The 18,348-nt window shown below is 32.9% G+C and overlaps 2 protein-coding genes across 2 annotated transcripts in view; one reads left to right on the top strand and one right to left on the bottom strand.

The window, feature by feature from the left end:
• The first annotated feature begins 1,631 nt into the window (after positions 1-1,631).
• LOC132759654 (aminomethyltransferase, mitochondrial-like) overlaps positions 1,632-18,348 on the top strand; it is a 37,819-nt gene continuing 21,102 nt past the window's right edge. Inside the window, exons 1-7 of the mRNA XM_060751463.1 lie at positions 1,632-1,728; positions 3,648-3,731; positions 4,331-4,525; positions 5,210-5,392; positions 5,849-5,927; positions 6,775-6,920; positions 7,680-7,866. Of these exons, the coding sequence (XP_060607446.1) occupies positions 3,651-3,731; positions 4,331-4,525; positions 5,210-5,392; positions 5,849-5,927; positions 6,775-6,920; positions 7,680-7,866 (871 nt within the window). The 5' untranslated portion in view covers positions 1,632-1,728; positions 3,648-3,650. The remainder of the gene's footprint in view (positions 1,729-3,647; positions 3,732-4,330; positions 4,526-5,209; positions 5,393-5,848; positions 5,928-6,774; positions 6,921-7,679; positions 7,867-18,348) is intronic.
• Positions 14,530-18,176, bottom strand: LOC132759661 (uncharacterized). Its single transcript, XM_060751471.1, has 2 exons — positions 18,051-18,176; positions 14,530-17,487 (listed from the first exon to the last, which is right to left on the bottom strand). The coding sequence occupies exon 2, from the start codon at positions 17,484-17,486 to the stop codon at positions 15,381-15,383; it is 2,106 nt and encodes a 701-aa protein (XP_060607454.1). The 5' UTR covers position 17,487; positions 18,051-18,176; the 3' UTR covers positions 14,530-15,380.

The following is an 18,348-nucleotide window of genomic DNA, read 5'->3' as shown; positions in this document are numbered from 1 at the left end:
GCTGATAGTGAAAGATACAGATAGAGTGAAATGCCCCATCCCTGCTTCTTTAACGAACCCAGTAAAAGCATTCATACATATGACCTCGATATAAAATCTCATCCGAATTATAAAGTTTGTTTTGAGTAATTTCAGTTGTCCAGTCCGCGAATCGAGTCCACAATGTCGAGATGTCTCGCGCTCTAACCGATTGAGCTACGCGGGCTGGCTATAAAATATAAAACATTCATAAAATATTTCTTTGATGCCGCAGATGTTATATAAGTAAATACTTGTAAACAGGAAACAATAATAATGCATATAGGGCACCTGAGGTATTCCTCAACCAGGAAAGCAGGAACGTCGCCATATGACATATGAATTTTTTTTTTTATTATTGTCCTCGTCATATGATGCTGAAGGGTCGAGGGCATCCCAAACAGCATCTTACAATGTCATTCATGTATAATTATAAACTGTATACAATGACAAGAAACAAAAGTATAAGATACAGGAATCTGACTTGTTGGTTTTTCAGTCTTATTGTTAAATATTTTGTATATGGCATTGGTACCTTGTTTATTCTTAATTATGACTGATAAGTAAGCAGGTAAGATGGGTTGTTAATTGTTGCTTATCTATTATATTTACATTGATTTTCATTTTTTTAAAGAAATTTCTTAATACTATTTTTGATTCCCATATAATGCAGTATATTTATACTCAAACCAAATAGATTTTGTAAATGATCTTTAGTCAAGATTATTATATAATTGTCTTTATCAAAAATGTCATTAATACATGTAACACCTTTTTGGTACCAAGATTTGTAAAAAACACTTTTGTCACCAATTAAAATATTGTGATTATAAAATAACGGTTCATTAAGACAATTTTCTGAATCTGTGTTCATTAACGATATAAAATGTAAAAGATCTAAAAGAACATTTTTCCAAAATTGGTTGTTATAGGCCTTTGCCATTTTTTCAGCATAGTGTTTTCCGCAAGTGAACAATTTAGTTTCATCAAAATAAAGATGTGCCAGTGTCTGGCATTGGCTGTTATAGAAAATTAACCTTCTAATCCATGTTAGTTTCATTCCTCTGATAAATGTCAGTTTTAGACCACCTTCACAGTACATTTGTATTCCTTTACTATAATTTTTTTTGTTTTTGTTTTGGCCGGACCTTGCCATAAGAAATCAAAGAAGATTGTATTTATTTTTTTCAACATTGTTACATCAGGTGACATTTGAAAATATTAATAATAACAAAGGTAAAATAAACATGTATTGAGTATACATATATAGAGTATATTTATAACGTTTTAAACTTTGTAAACTACAGGTGAACACAGTATAAATCCATGGTTCACTTTCGAAAAAAATGGCAGTTTTTTTTCTTTTAAATGGCCAAATTCAATTGACTAGTAATTGGGAATATAGCTTCCCATACACAGTTCGTGCATTCTATAATTCAAATACATTTGTAGTATATGTATTGTTGTTCAAATTTGGCATGGCTATTTATCAATTCAAACATCTTGTTTCTGTTATTTGTACGTTTTATTAGATTACGGCTTAATGAGCAGATGGACCCTCACGAAACGGTTTTAGTGTTGTCTGACCGTAAAAGTATTTTTAGTTGCTTTGGACCTTGCTTGTAGAGCAGACGCTTGCATTTACTCACAAAATAAATTTCTATTTCAATTACAGTTATTTACTTCCAGAATATCTTTTACTCACGGAAAGTAAGACATGAAACACATACGAATGAATCAGAATAGTATTGTTTTGCTTTTAATGAGAATACCAAAGAATGTCACATATCTTTACAAGCTTTATTTTGAAAAGTAACTTAATTTCGCGACATTGTTTATATTGAACTGTGTTGAAGGAAATAAGGTCATGTCTTGTAATGGCTACAAAAGTTTGATTGTGCTATTTTGATACATGTCATTGTTGGTATTTTATTTGGTATTCATAACATAATGAATCAGTCATGTTTAGTGCTTTTTTCCCCTTTTATTTTACGGCCAAATACAGGCCACAGGCTCATATATGATTCAGTGCAGCATATTCCCCCAACACAATCAACTTAATTATGATCGCTCGTTTTTTGTTGTTGTTTTTTAACATGAGACATATTTTTCATATTTAAAGCCAGTATAGGTGCAAACAGATCTTGAATTGCATGCAGTGGAAAGTGCCAGTTTACCATACATTGATGATTAATTTTCCTGTCTCGCACCTCAGGGCCTTTTTTCCTTCTATAACAGGGGCCGGTATAGGGCTGCTTCATAAATTTACATCAAGTTTTTTCTTCCCCTTTTGCAAATATACCGTGTAATTTTTCCCCAAAATTAAGGGCTGGGCTGCTTCCCCAAACTGTGAAAAAAAGCCCTGCACCTGATAATGGTACATTAATCAATAATTTACTTGCGCGAAGTGTATAACACCCATGCGAAACAAATACATACTTTGAAAAACATCGTACCTTTATCATTTATTATCTGATTTTGTAATTTTAAAGTTTATTTTGAGGTAAAATATTTTTTTAAGCAAATATTCTCTTTTTTTTTTAAATAAAACCCATCTATCCACACCAACAGTTAAACAATTTAACAGGACAAAATCCACAGTAAATTTCCATTTTTTTTTATTTTTTATTTTTTGCCAATCTGGTACAAACGGCTAAAAATACATTAATATTTTTTAAAATAAGTTCAATATGAAATAAGTTGCACATAATTACTAATATTCACAAATAATCAAGGATCCAATATTTCAGTTTTATTGAGTTATTTAATCTTATTTATTTAAGCAGAAAAGATTACAAATAATATTTTCTAATCACAGAAAATTTGGCAGATACATTAAATTTACTTGGATGTTAAAAATATCCAAGTGTTGTCTTTATGAAGAAACATCTTACAAGACTTTATGACATCAACTGAAATGGTGTTGATTCTAGAACTCAGACAAGTAATGGCACCTAACAAAAATATCTGTGTAAAATACATGTAACATCATGGCAGCATTCTGTACATGTGTATATACATGTAGTTACACATATATGTCTGAAGTTCTGTATGTCTGGCCAGAATATGAAGTTGGCTGCAAGATACAGCTTTTTGAAATTTATATATACATGTATATATAAAAAAAGAGAAATATAGACAGTTGAGTTCAAACTATAAAGCTGGATCCCATATAGGGCTGTCATTGAATATCGCGATATTCAGCATCCGATACAATATCGATACACATTTTCAAATATCTATACAAGCTAAAATTATTTATTTATGTTAGTAAATATATACCTCTCAATTTTTCCTAAGAAGAGAAGTCACTTTTTTCCAGTTTTCTAGGCTAACTTGACATTTAAACTCTGTTTTCAAATGTCAGTGACAAAAATATCAGAAAAAAGAAACTTTCTGTTAGTATGAAGTATTTGTAGTCTAATACAAGCATGCATAACTCCATGATCCTATTTTATAACAGACATTTAAATGTTTTTCATTGTATTTACTGTTAAAGTCAATATTGTCAATATTGATACAAAATTGTCCATCAATGACAGCCCTATTCCCATAGCACACATTTTGAGAATAGTTTTAGTTGGATTATGTTTCATCAAATTCATTGCTGCTTTTATCTATGATTTCAGGAAATGATGTTTGGTTTCCCAGCTGCTCTTTTGAAACATGGATATATACATGGTGTGAAACACTTCAAAAGATTTGCAAGCACAGTAAGTTATTTATTTAATTTATTTTAGTTTTGAAGTGAGAATTCACAAATTATTATAATTATGTTTTTCAGTGATGTATTATGTACTGAAATGTGGTGTACAGGGAATTATATTTTGATATTTTCAGAGTCATATTAATAAAATGAAATCACTGTGACTGATTACACATTATGAGTTTCATGTATATTTGACAACAGATGAATAGATTAACTTACATTCCGAACAAATGAAGTCAAATTATTTCAAGCCAGTGCTAATGGGCATAGATGGTAGCTTGCACTTTGCAGTACCGTCCATGAACAGGCTGAATTTGGGCCTGAAACATTTTCAATATTGCCATTTTGGATTTTCTTTAGGGATTCCATTTTTCACTTTTTGACATAAACAAATCAATGTGATATCTTCATTATTATATACTTTTTCGTATTGCCCAGGTTGTCAGCCTGTATAGACAAATGGAAACTTTCAATAATTAACTCTTTTTATATCATACGGACAAGTTAAGAAATGCCTCTGATAAAAACAGACAAATAAGACAAAATCAGATTTTGCTGGCCATGGTGAAATGTTATGTTTTACATGTTTTATAAACCTTACAGAAACTGCTAAGAACATGCTTGTATGATTTCCATGTTGAGAATGGAGGTAAAATGGTACCATTTGCAGGGTGGGAAATGCCAGTACAGTACAAAGACTCGATATCAGATTCTCACAACAATGTTCGCACACAGGCAGGAATATTTGACGTCTCGCACATGCTGCAAACGAAAGTTAGCGGGAAGGATCGGGTTCAGGTACATGTTGTATTTTATGTAATTGTGTCTATAGGGATATTATTTTTTGAAGTTAAAAACAGAATATTTGTAACTTTTATGTTGTATTACGAACAAAAATATTTAAATAAAATGCAAACCAATATTTTGAAATGATAGCTGTGAGGATAATTTGCATGGTGTGACTGTCAATGAAGTGCCTGTGCCCAGCCCCCTTTTCCATAGCCAGGTTCTGTACTGTTGGCTGCTTTAGTATAATATTTTGATATCAAAATTCTCAACATTTAAAAGGGAAAGTTTCAAATTCAAAGCAGAACAAATCCATTTTTGGCCAGTTCTAGCATTGTAAGATGTAAGGGTGTTCTGAAAAGAAAAAAATCCTATTAACCAAGTATACAGAACTGACTTTCTTAAAAAAAATGGATACTTATTAAAATTAAAAGCAGTAAAATTTTAAAAGACAATCAAGTATATTGAATCTAAGAAGTGCTTTCTGTTACACAAGGCTTCACTTGTTATCTAAAGAATGTGCCTATATAATGTAGAAAATTGCAGTTTTACATAATTATTCAACATATTGACTTCTAATTTAAAAAAACAAAAAAACAACATAAAAACAAAATGACAATATTTTCTGTTTTTAAGTTTGACCTTCGACTAGATATTTTATTAATTAACTCTTCATTTTCATATTTGTATGAACAGTATATGGAGAGCCTTGTTGTAGGGGACATTGCGGGTCTGAAACCTAACCAAGGAACACTGTCCTTGTACACCAACAACACCGGAGGTATAATAGATGATCTGATTATAAACAACACAGATCAGGGTTACCTTTATGTTGTCTCAAATGCTGGATGTGCGGATAAAGATTTGCCGCTGATGATGGTTAGTTTTAGCTCTATTATTCAAATATTTATATCAAGTTGATTGCCGTCTTCATTGATAATAATCATAGTGATCAAATGTATTAATGGTTTTATGCCTATTTGATATTTACATGAGGTACAAAACTAACAAGTATTTTTCACATCATGAATTGATAAATAAATACATGTTTATAAGTACAGTCAAAATTTGTTCGCTCGAACTCGGTAGGTGGGTGCAAATTAGTTTGATAGATTGGTAGTTCGAGCCAACCTAGGATGAACTATTTTCACATAGGACATAGCTAGGCTAGCTTACATTGGTCAATGATAAATACGTCAACATAATTGTTTGTCAGTACATCAGTTCATCGAATACATCATTTCATGTAAATATTAAGAATTATTATCCCAGTATTTTCAAAATTTTGAAAATTTTAATGCCCTGTTAAAATACTATCTACATATTTGGTTTCAGAATCAAGCCGAGAATATGAGATGTAAAGGTCTAGATGTAAAAGTTGATGTGATATGTAAAGGATTGTTAGCTCTACAAGGTATGGTTTTTATAATTTCTTATGCCAGCAAAAGTGCTGGCATAATCAGCTAAAAAAAATTAACATGGAATCACTTGATTTTTAGGGAGTGTGCTTTATTAATTGTTAAGGTGTAAAAATGAGGCGGAAAATTACAATGTAATTCTAGAGACATAGGAAAATAAATAAAAAAAAAAAAAGCAGAGCAGAGTAATTTTAAAAACCAGGCATAGAGTAATTCTAGAGACATAGGAAATTAAATTTAAAAAAAAACATCAGCGCAGAATGATTCTTAAAACCAGTCCCAGAGATAAGAAATACTACAAACCATTACAAGTCTGTAGAAAACCAGCAGGATAAGTGTTTTTGCAGTAAAAGTCCCTGTGAAAAATAAGAAAAAAAAAAACTTCCAGTCTAAAGAACGTGTAAAATCAGTCTAAAAATTATGTAAAGTCTACCCAAAAAGCGGGGAAAATATGTCTAAATAAGATTGGGAAATAAGCCATAAAAAAGAGAACTGTCAGTCTTAAAAACAAGAAAAATCAGTCAAAAAATCAAGTAAAGTCATTTAAACGGATCCAGGAGACTAAGTTTTAAAAACTAAATAAACCCATTTGAAAAGTGATCTAAAAATTCAGTTAAGTTTTTAATACTGACTGTCAGCATGCATTTTCTTATATTCCTGGATTAAACCATTGATTATTTCTAGGAGTAATATCAAATCTTTAATGACTGAATATCAAACAGTACAGATCATGACCACATGTCATGGTTGTTGCCAGTCACATGGGTAGAATCTGTTGCTACCAGCAGGCAAGTGGTTAATATACCCAATTTAACACTTTCATTGCAATATATATTTTTTCAGGTCCAGGTATGGTAAAAGTGTTACAACCAGGTTTAAATTTTGATCTTAGTGAGTTACCATTCATGACGACCAGGTCGGCCACGGTTTTTGGTATAGATGATTGTAGAGTAACAAGATGTGGTTACACAGGGGAAGATGGGGTAGAGGTAGGTCAATGATTTTTCTCACTTAATTGGGAAGAGGCCTTAGCCTGAATTTGGAAATAATTATGGCTAAAATTGCTGAATTAGGAAGTAAAAAATCTGGTGTAAGTTAAGAGTTTTGGGAAAAGTGCATAATTTTAGAGAAAATTTCAATTGGGAAGAGACCTTTTATAGGTCTCTGTTATATAAGGTCAAAAAACACTGTATGTTGATGTAAAGTTCTTTTGTTGTCTAATGGATTAAATAAAATAGACCTGGCCTCAAGGTTATAGAATTATTTTCTGAGTTCTGTCTTGAATCTCTGGATTTTCATTGGACAGTGTACATTTTGTGGCAGTTTCTGACCATTCAAATTGGTCTGAGATCTGAGTTAAAGCTTAGAGAATTGTTTTATAACCTCTGACACTGTTCACAGTTTCTTATAGCTTTAAGTAGGAATCTGCTTTATTCTCCTACCAAACAATTATTTACTCACTTATATTGACTGATTGTGTTATGGAGAAAAAGACAAAAGTGAAGTGCAATTGGTTGTTGATAAAGATATTTTTGTTTCTTATTATAAATCTTATATTGCTGAATGTATGTTTTGTACTGTTTCTTAATTTAAAAGTTTGTTTTATGAGTTTGCCAGAGATGACAGTATAGAGTTTTAAACAAAGATGCTGCCAACTGACCAGACTTTATGGATTTTCAGACTTTCCTTAAAACAACTTATGCATTCATGCAACCTTATTCTCAATTTATTACTCAACATTTATATAGATATCTGTGGCTACAGAAAGAGCCGCAGAACTGGCTCAACATATGTTAAACAGCAAGGATGTGGACTGTCGGCTCACAGGGCTTGGTGCTCGAGACAGTCTCAGGTTGGAAGCAGGGCTCTGTCTCTATGGTAACGATATTGATGAAAACACAACACCCATTGAAGCTACCCTGGCTTGGACAATAGGTAAAACATTTTTATTTTATGCCATACTTGTATGTGATTGTTGATCATACACTATAAGATAAGGTATTATTTACAAATTGTCAAGCCTTTGTATAGTTAAGTCTCAGGATATATCTCAGAGTCAGATGTATGGGTAATTAATTGCATTGATTAAAATATTAGTCAGTAAATAACTAAGCATGTTCACCTTGTGTTTGAGGGGTTGCCTATAAGGGTTGAGGCATCTGAATTGCATCCTCCGTTTATCTCTGCATGAACATAAGAAGCAACTAAATGGGTCCAATTTACTGGAGTCTATGCATTTTTTAGCTCTGGCAGGTGATGTGGTTTAGAAACCTGTTGTTGCTTTAAGATTGTAAAAGGTTAGTTAAATCATCTTCCTGTTTCGGCGCCATTTAACATAAATTATGTTGTTGTGCCATTAAACCAAACAAAAACAATCTAATTGTGTGACAGCAGAAAAGTTATAATTACATTATTAATACATAATGGAAAAACAAGGAGAGGTTTGTAAATATTGTTTGAATTCTACAATGCTAATATCAACTAGCTAAGGTTAATAGAGAGAGCTTCAGATTAGTGATCAAGGAGCTGCTGTTTCGATTCTCTGGCAAGCCGTAATTTTTCTGTGGATCTCAGACATTGAGTCTAATGATTATTTGACACTTTTGTCACTGCTGATTCAGAAATGGTAGGATTATTTGTTGATCTCTTGGAAGAAATTTTGAAATTATGAGTAAGTTCATCTGGAATTTCTTTTAGGTGGATTGACCGTTAAGATATGATAAAAAATGTGTTAAAAAGTGGAAAGGCAAACAAATCTAACTTGCTAGAAGAAAATTAGACGCTGAAAAATAAAATGCACTTCATTCTAATTTCAGTGAAGTTGTTATTGTTATAGTGTATGGTGATTAAATCATAAAATAAATGTGCTCATAACTTTATGCTAGATAAACTTCTTCCGTGACTAAAGTAAAGCAAATTCTGTTTTGAAATTTCCAGGCAAAATTAAAAGATATGCTGAATAGGATGAGCTTTATATGTACTGATTGAGACTGAATGTGCAATATTATACAGTATACTTGGCTTGTAATAAAACCCTGCCATACCTTTGTAATAGGTTTAAGTAGTGAATTAGTAGTTTGAAAATACTGCTTAACTTGTATTAAGAGAGCCCTTGAGCAAAATGCTCAAAATTGCTGGTTAATATAAAATGTCTCTTGAGACAAAACTTGACTTTTGCATCAATAAAGCAAAAACATATTAACCATGACATCACTGCTGTGGGTACAGGAGTTGTTCAGCTTTATCATTTCCTCTTTTTTTTACTTTGAATATTTGCCTTTTCTAAAAAGATGTTTAAGATATTCACTTCAAACTTGAATAATTTGTTGACTGCCATGGGCAGGTAAGTCTGCTAACTTAAAGCATGTTTGATGAATTATGTCCTATTTCTATGTTGCTTTCATTTAACTATCCAGCACTGAGAAAAGTGGAGCGCGCTGTCTAGGAACAAGGTACATCGGATTGACAAGTTAAATAACTCTGCCTACAATATTGACAGAATTATGCCCCTTTTTAACTTAAAAATTTTGGTTAAAGTTTTTTGTAAAGTCAAATATCTCAATTATTGCTTGAGAAATTCAATTGAAACTTACAATACTTATTTATAGTAACAATGTACATCAGATTGACAAGTTGGATAACTCTGCCTACAATATTTACAGAATTATGCCCTATTTTAACTTCTGCAATATTTGCAGAATTATTTGCCCCTTTGAAACTTAGAAATTTTGGTTAAAGGTTGAAGGTCTTCAAAGATATTTACTTGAAACTTTACACATGTACTTAGGGTCATAATTGTATGTCACTGACCAAGTTCCATAACTCTATCTTGCATTTAGGCTGATTCATCTCCCATTTTCTACTTAGTCTCTTGGTTAATGTTTACATGCAAGTTTTACATATCTCAATAACTATTAAAGATATTTATTTAAAACTTCACATATGCATTAAGGGTCATAATTGTAGGTCACTGACCAAGATCCATAATTCTGTCTTGCATTTAGGCTGATTTTTCTCCCCTTTTTCAACTTAGAAATTCATGTTAAAGATTTGCTTGTAAGCTGTTATCTCCATAACTACTGAAGGGTTTGTGCCTTTTTTGGGACAATTTTATGCATTCATAATAATAAAGCAGTGATTTACTTGATAAAACATCTTAATAAGAAGCCTTTTATACCTTTTCGGTCAATTTTATGTATTCATAGGTAATTAGCATTATTATACTCAATAAAATACCCTTGTGACAACTTTTTCGAATAGTCGAGCCAATACTGTCCTCCGACAGTTCTTGTTTGACGTGACCTCATTTGAGTTATACAAACAGAGCATAAAGACATGCTAAATGTCAGTGTTGCACTATAGGGACATCAATAAAAAGTGTTTCTTTTTCGCTTTAAACAGTCTTTAATTTATGTAATGTTATAAATAGAACATTATATTTGTGTAGATTCATTCCTGATATTATTGAACTTGTTGAATGAATTAATATTAAGATTGCCAGAGGCTCACAAAGAATATAATTTCATTCAACCTACACTCATTTAATATCCTTTATTAATTATTAATTATGCCCCCACTTCAAAGAAGAGGGGGTTTATTGCTTTGCATTTGTCTGTGTGTCGGTCCGTCAGTCCGTAGACCAAATGGTTTCCGAGTGATAACTAAAGAACCCTTAGGCCTAGGAACTTCAAACTTGGTATGGTGATTGGTCATGACCAGTAGATGACCCCTATTGATTTTGGGTCAAGGGGTCAAAGGTCAAGGTCACATTGACCTTGTAGGTAAAAATGGTTTCCGATCAATAACTAAAGAACGCTTAGGCCTAGGAACTTCAAACTTGGTATGATGATTGGTCATGATACGCAGATGACCCCTATTGAATTTGGGGTCAAGGGGTCAAAGGTCAAGGTCACATTGACCTTGTAGGTAAAAACGGTTTCAAATCAATAGCTAAAGAACGCTTAGGTCTAGGAACTTCAAACTTGGTATGATGATTGGTCATTACCAGCAGTTGACCCCTATTGATTTTGGGGTCAAGGGGACAAAGGTCAAGGTCACATTGACCTTGTAGGTAAAAAACGGTTTCGATCAATTACTAAAGAACGCTTAGGCCTAGGAACTTCAAACTTGGTATGATGATTGGTCATGACCAGCAGATGACCCCTATTGATTTTGGGGTCAAAGGTCAAGGTCACATTGACCGTGTAGGTAAAAACGGTTTTCGATCAATAACTAGAGAATGCTTAAGCCTAAGAACTTCCTAGGAGGATATAGAAATAGTCTCCGTCCGTCCGACCTTCCGTCCGTCCGTCCGTCTGTCCTGCCGTCCGACATTTTTGTCCGAAGCATATCTCTAAAAGTATTTGAGTTATCAACTTGAAACTTCATAGGTGGATAGACCTCATTGAGAAGGAGTGCAGTGCACAAGAATGATAACTCTACCTTGCATGATTTTTGAGTTATTGCCCTTTGTTATTTTTCAAAATTGATTTTTGTCCAGAGCATAACTCTAAAAGCCTATGAGATATTAACATGAAACTTCATAGGTGCATAGATCTCACTCAGGAGGTGTGCAGTGCACAAGAATGATAACTCTACCTTTCATAATTTTTGAGTTATTGCCCTTTGTTATTTTTCATACCTAATTTTTCACCTGAGTGGAGCATAACTCAAAAAGTGTTTGAGATATCAACATGAAATGTCATAGGTGGATAGATCTTATTGAGGAGGAATGTTGTGCGCAAGAATGATAACTCTTCCCTATACAATTTTTGAGTTATTGCCCTTTGTTTTTTTTTCATGCTATTTTGTCCAGAGCTTATCTCAAAAAGTATTTGAGGTATCAACTTGAAACTTCAAAGGTGGATGGATCTCATTGAGGAAGAGTGCAGTGCTTAAAAATGATAACTCTACCCTGCATTATTTTTGAGTTATTGCCCTTTGTTATTTTTCAAAATTAATTTTTGTCCAGAGCATAACTCAAAAAGCCTTTGAGATATCAAAATGAAACTTCATAGGTGCATAGATCTCACTCAGGAGGTGTGCACTGCACAAGAATGATAACTCTACCTTTTATAATTTTTGAGTTATTGCCCTTTGTTATTTTTCATACTTAATTTTTCAATTCAATTTTTTTCTCAAAAAGTATTTGAGGTATCAACTTGAAACTTTATAGGTGGATAGATTTTACTGAGGAGGGATGCAGCACACAAGAATGATAACCTACCCTGCATTATTTTTCAGTTAATGCCCTTTCAGCCATCAGTATTTACATAGGTTTCAAATGTGTAATCACTATAGCCATCAGTTTTCATTACCAAAAGACCTCTTAAAATGGAATTATTCTGCTCTACTACATATACATTCTTCCAATGAGCAAACACTTTCGGCGGGGGATGGCCATGTTGACATGGCTCTTGTATTAAAGTAAAAATGCTTTGGTATACACATTTGAAGGTCTTATGTAATATAACAATTTGACTGTCATTAATGAGGCCTACATGATTCTTAAAAATTATGCATATATTATTTGGTAAGATTTGTAATAACTTAAATTGCTGCACACAACCTATGGGGTCACAATAATTATTACCTTGTGACTAGTCATGACCAGTAGATACTAGATAACTCTTATTAATTTTTTGTTCACTAATGGTCAGAAGTCATGCATAATAACCTGATAACATGACTTATTGGCTGCAGATAGGTGGCATACATGTATTACAAACATATCAAGTTTATATGTGTCCTTGACCTTTAATATGTCTCCCAAAATTTTTGGGGATACATATTGTTGTTGCCTTCTGTCTGTCAGTCCGCATTCAGCTTGGCCAGCCTTCCCAGTCAAACTGCTGGCGGGATTTCAGTGAACCTTCACAGGATTGATCAGTACCATTTCTAGGTGTGCATATCACCGGCACGTTCTGCTTGGCTGCACAAAATGGCCGCCAGCGCTATAAATAGAAAAATCTTGTCCGGCTCAATGAAACTTCACACGAGTGATCAGTACAATCCCTAGTTATGCTTATTGTCTGCATGTTCTGCTTCATTGCACAAAATTGCTTCCAGTGCTTTTTATATAAAAATTCTGTCTAGCTTTCATAGGTTTAACTGCTGGTTGGATTTTAATCAAAGTTCAAAGGAGTGATCAGTACCATTCCTAGTTGTGCATATCGCCTGCACTTTTGGCTTTACTGGACAAACTGAGCTATAAATCTTGTCCAGCTTTCACAGATCACACTGCTTGTGGCATTTTGATGAAACTTCCCAGGAGAAACCAATACCGTCCCTAGTTATGCATATCGCTGGCACGTTTCACTTCGTCGCACAAATGCTAGATTGATTTCAATGAAACTTCACAGGATTGATGAGTACCATACCTAGTTGTGCTTATCGCCGGCATGGTGCGCTTCGCTGCACTAAGTGGCTTTTAGAGCTATAAAAAGAAAAATTTTGTCAAGCTTTCACAGGTCACACTGCTGGCAAGGTTTTGACCAAACTTCATAGGAGTGATCAGTAGCATACCTAATTTTGGGAGATATATGGTTTTTTGGGGGACAAAAACCCTTTCCAGTTGGCATGGACCATCAAGGTCAAATTCATGAAATTCTCTTGTTAGTCTAAAACTATAAGATATATCAACATGAAACTTTGTAGGTAGACAGATTTCAACGGGTAGATGTGCAGTGCAAAACGAACCATAACTTAAACCTTTGCCTTGCCTAATTTTGGAGGTATTGCCCTTTGTTCATTTTCATACTTTGAACTTTGTTTAGGACAGAACTCTAAAATTATAAGAGATATCAACATGAAACTTTGAAGGTAGACAGATCTCATTGGGTAGAAGTGCATTACAAAATAACTTTATCACTGCATTGCCTTATTTTGGAGTTAATGCCCTTCGTTCATTTTTAAACTTTGAACATTGTCAGGGACATACTTCTGAAACTATAAGAGATATCAACATCAAACTTTGTAGGTAGATATTTCTTACTGGATGAAGGTGCAGTGCAAAAAAACACAATTCTGCCTTGCCAAATTTTGGAATTATTGCCCTTTGTTCATTTTAACACTTTGAACTTTATCCAGGACATAATTGGAAACTATAAGAGATATCAACATGATGCTTTATAGGTAGATAGATCTCATTAGGTAGATGTACAGTGCAAAAGAACCATAACTCTGCCTTGCCTTATTTTGGAGTAATTGCCCTTTGTTCATTTTTACACTTTGATCTTTGTCAGGGACATAACTCTGACACTATAAGAGATATGAAAAATTAACTTTGTAAGTAGATAGATCTCATTTTGTAGATGAGCAGTGCAAAGAACAGTTATGCTGCCTTGCCTAATTTTGGAATTATTGCACTTTCAACTTTGTCCGGGACATAACTCTTTAACTACAAAAGGTATACTTTTCTGTGTCCAAAACTTACTCTTGGAGCATCACCCGGTTCAATTGGCCAACCTGCTCTTGTCTAGAAATGAATGTAAGCTGAGCGATATAAGGCCATTACTGCCCTCTTGTTTTGTTTGTTCTTATTGACTTGAGACATTAGTGGCTGCTGACTTTCCATAGCAACCAGTGCATAAGACAGGGTCATGATATATACAGGTGTGACAGCTCAAAAGAAACAAAGGGGCTCATTGACATTGCTATAAGTTCTGGACCTGGGGTAGAGGGGTCTGTAAAAAGACAAATATGCACTACTGAAAATCTTTATTCTTCGCTACAACAAAACCGTGGCCTGCACCAACAATTCTTTAATTTAAGTAGGCATGCGTTGTGCAGATTAGAGGGAAAATGGAAAAATAAGTAAGAAAAGATAATCAAAGAGGTTGAAAAGGTTATGAAGTACTATTATGTATAGGTAACGGCTATTGGATATTAGCTATGAGTGTATGAATTAAAGAAATAACTACAGAAAAGGGACATGGACAATAACACATATTACTGTAGAGAGACAAACATATTGAACAGGAACATAACAAAAATATACAACACGGGCAATACGGACACAGGGTACATATATTACATAAGAACAAGATTATATACAGGGTACATTATCAAACCAAATTTAAATAATTATTGCTAAAAATAGAAGACTTAAAATATATATATGTAGGTGACAGCTAAAACTGTTTTGACTACTGTTTTAAAAAAAAACTTAGAAAAAAACTTCATCTTATAAACAAAGATTTAAAATTTATTTGCATAAGCAATATTGTCATCTTCACTTGAGGCTCTTATCTTTTAATTGTAAAAGTTTAATATTCAAAGTCCTTGAAGTTAGAATCTTTCGTTCAATTTAACATGTTTAATGGTATTTCAAAGTTAAATATGTGATAAAAAGTATAATGGCAGGCATTTATTTTGTCATTTGAATCAGTTTGATAATCATATCATTGAAAACTCAAGTCTTCATTCTTCTTTTTTTTTTTGATCACATTTTATTGGCTAACCAGTAAGCCAGAAAGGAGCTTACATATATGGAAGTTTGCCGCATTGTTTCTTGCCCTTTGATGAAGAGAAAGCATGTAGCATTTTAATGCTTGTTGAGGTCTGTTTTCTTGTTCCATACATTGTCCTAAAATGTTTAGAGCTGTTTCTCTATGTCTGAGGTTTTCATCTGTATTTATAGTTCTAATAAGTTTACAAAGTGCTTGTTGTTGATCTCGATGTCTTTGTAGATGGCGATAAATCTTGTATTGTAGGAAGTACAAGAAAGGTAGAGAATCAACTACCGCCCAGTCCATCCAACAGTCTTCAATTTCATGTCTGTGTATCATGTCATCTTGTGTAGATCTGAACATTTCATATTGTAGTTCACGAGGAACACAGTTGACCTCTCGCTGTATAAATCTGACACAAAATGCTGTAATATATTTGATACAGTCCTCACTTTGTTGTTCATTACATAACCTCTTGAATTCTGCTGTTACTGCTGGGGGCTTTTTATGGCAGCTACAGATAGATAAAACAGGATAGGAATAATATTGTTGTTCTGTGTGTCTCAAAATTTGTTCAGCTTTCTCCATATCTCCTGTACTGTAAAACACTGAAGCTAATTTCAGTCTGCTAGAGGAGATATCTGAGTTTAAACCAGCTGTTAGCCAGACCAATGCTTGAGGTGACACTTGATTGTTTTCACCAATGCTGGATGATGCTAGGATAGATCCATATGTGGTAAAAAGAAAAGGTGCTAGTAGCTTGAATGCAGCATGTTCTAATCTATTACCATTATCACTGAAGGTCATTAGTTTACCTACAGATTGCTTTATTGTTCTAATGTTTTTATTGTGTAAATGTTTTAAAATAAGCTCATGCTGTAAACTTATGTAGTTTGCAATGTTTATATATGCTGATGTCATAATTTTTTCATATATTTCAAGAGAACAAGGAAAATAGTATACTCCATGTGGTACCCTGTTCAGTTTAACTTGAAGTCTATGACCAAGATCATCAATATAAATACTAAGTAACCGTTGTCTATCATTCTGTATAAAATCACAAATATTTTTTGAAAGTTCATGTTTTGTCTCAGCTGTAAATTGCCCTGCCATCAAATTATTTTCCGGTATAATGAAATGTGAACAACGGTCATTTTGTACACAACTGTGTAATTCCAATAAGCAGTATGTTACACATGTATATAAATTGTTATCTTTCCATATTTGTGACTCTGTGTTTTCTATACAATGTAATAGAACTGTTTTACACATGAAACTTGATATGTTGATTTCATCTTGAGGATTCAGGAAGGACTTAAGAATCATTTTCAATAGTACATAGCACCTTATTTGTGTTATATTTAGATTGAACATAACAAATCTTTCTGCCATTGATGTTGATATTCTCCATTCCAGTTCAGGATATTCACTGACCTTACTTCCAGTTGCAACAACAAAACACCCAGTACTAGTTGCATATCTTCTCATGTCTTGTGTTGGCCATATGCCAATACCCTGCCTATCTAACCAACCTGATGCTGATTGAGGCCATGATTTACAATGAAAAGCTGTCACTATGTCTATATCACATATTCCAGGTTGTCCTTGTTCAGCAATAGATGGTCCATGCTGCTGCTGAGCACCCTGAAGAAAATGATTTATCACTGTATTTTTAAACAATATTCTTCCTCTTCTATCAGTTATATAATGTTCATCAGGAATGACAGTTGAAGGAAGAGGTACATCATTTCTTAGTCGTTGTAAGAAACAATACCCAGGAGTAGTGTTCTCATCCAGTATCATGAGGAAGTTTAACTTTCCATGTTCCCACTCTGACCAGTCTTGTATTATATTGACTTTAGGCATACAGGCTAGTATATCAATGTCTGACTCAAGTCCTATAGTAGTTGTACCTTCACTTTGACTCCCTAGATAAAAGAAAGTTATATTTTCATCAGTTAACCTGCTAGAGATAGTACCCGTTGTCTCTAACAGCATGACTCCTCTTCTCCTTCTCATTACTATTCTTTCATTGACGCCAATGTCATCAAGAACCTCTGATAACATCAATGATAAGTTTTCTCTGTAGTCAGGTTCTTGAAACATTCTGTAATATATTAGTAAAAGAGAAAATTGTTTCAATCAGCAGTCTTATTAGTTTTATCACATGTTACTTATTTATCCTTTATGTCCTAGAACAGAACAGAACAAGAGAGTCTTAATCTGGACATTAGGAAACATATTAATATAAATAAGTTCGGAAAGTTATCAATTGATCAAGAATATTGGGTATTTTTCTCTATTTGGTTGTAGTATTTTTTCTTCTCTATTATGTAAATTTCAATATTTGTTCTCAGAATTTCGATATAAGAGAGACACTAAAAAAATATTTCTTTTCATTTGACCAGATATGTGTAAATTTAGATTTATATAACACTACAATATATTGTGAAAAATTCATTATGATGTAAAATATTATTATGTATGTATATTTCTATTTAAATGAAATACGTAAGTCATTTAAACAAATATTTTCTTTTTTAAAAGATAGATAGAAGGGAGACACAAAAATTAAAAACACTATCTAAAATATTGCCTGAATTACTTTCTTCTCAATTTTGTTCTGTATAAATTAGAAATAACGTATTTAAAATAAAGTTTTAAACTTACTTTGAATGTTGTATTTACAGTATTTTGTAGAAATAATCTGGAAAAATTAACAGTAATCTCGAAAAATATTACCAAAAGATATAAAGTTTTATGCATATAAACTTCCTTGAAAACTTTTTGAAACAGAAATATATTCTAAGTGTAGGATTATGTTTACTGGAAATGAGAACTTCAATAACTTGAGTAAGATTTTTATAACATTTCCTTGTTACTTGTAATCATAGGGACAATAAATATATAAACTTGTTTCAGATAAATTTCCTGAATTATGTCTCTCCACAAGTTGAAATGTTGTTTT

Source organism: Ruditapes philippinarum, unplaced genomic scaffold (genome assembly GCF_026571515.1).
Source record: "Ruditapes philippinarum isolate M1 unplaced genomic scaffold, ASM2657151v2 ctg1151_1_1_1_1, whole genome shotgun sequence".
NCBI lineage: Eukaryota > Metazoa > Mollusca > Bivalvia > Venerida > Veneridae > Ruditapes > Ruditapes philippinarum.
Note: the sequence above shows the minus strand (reverse complement) of the source record. Positions and strands in the feature narration are given on the sequence as shown.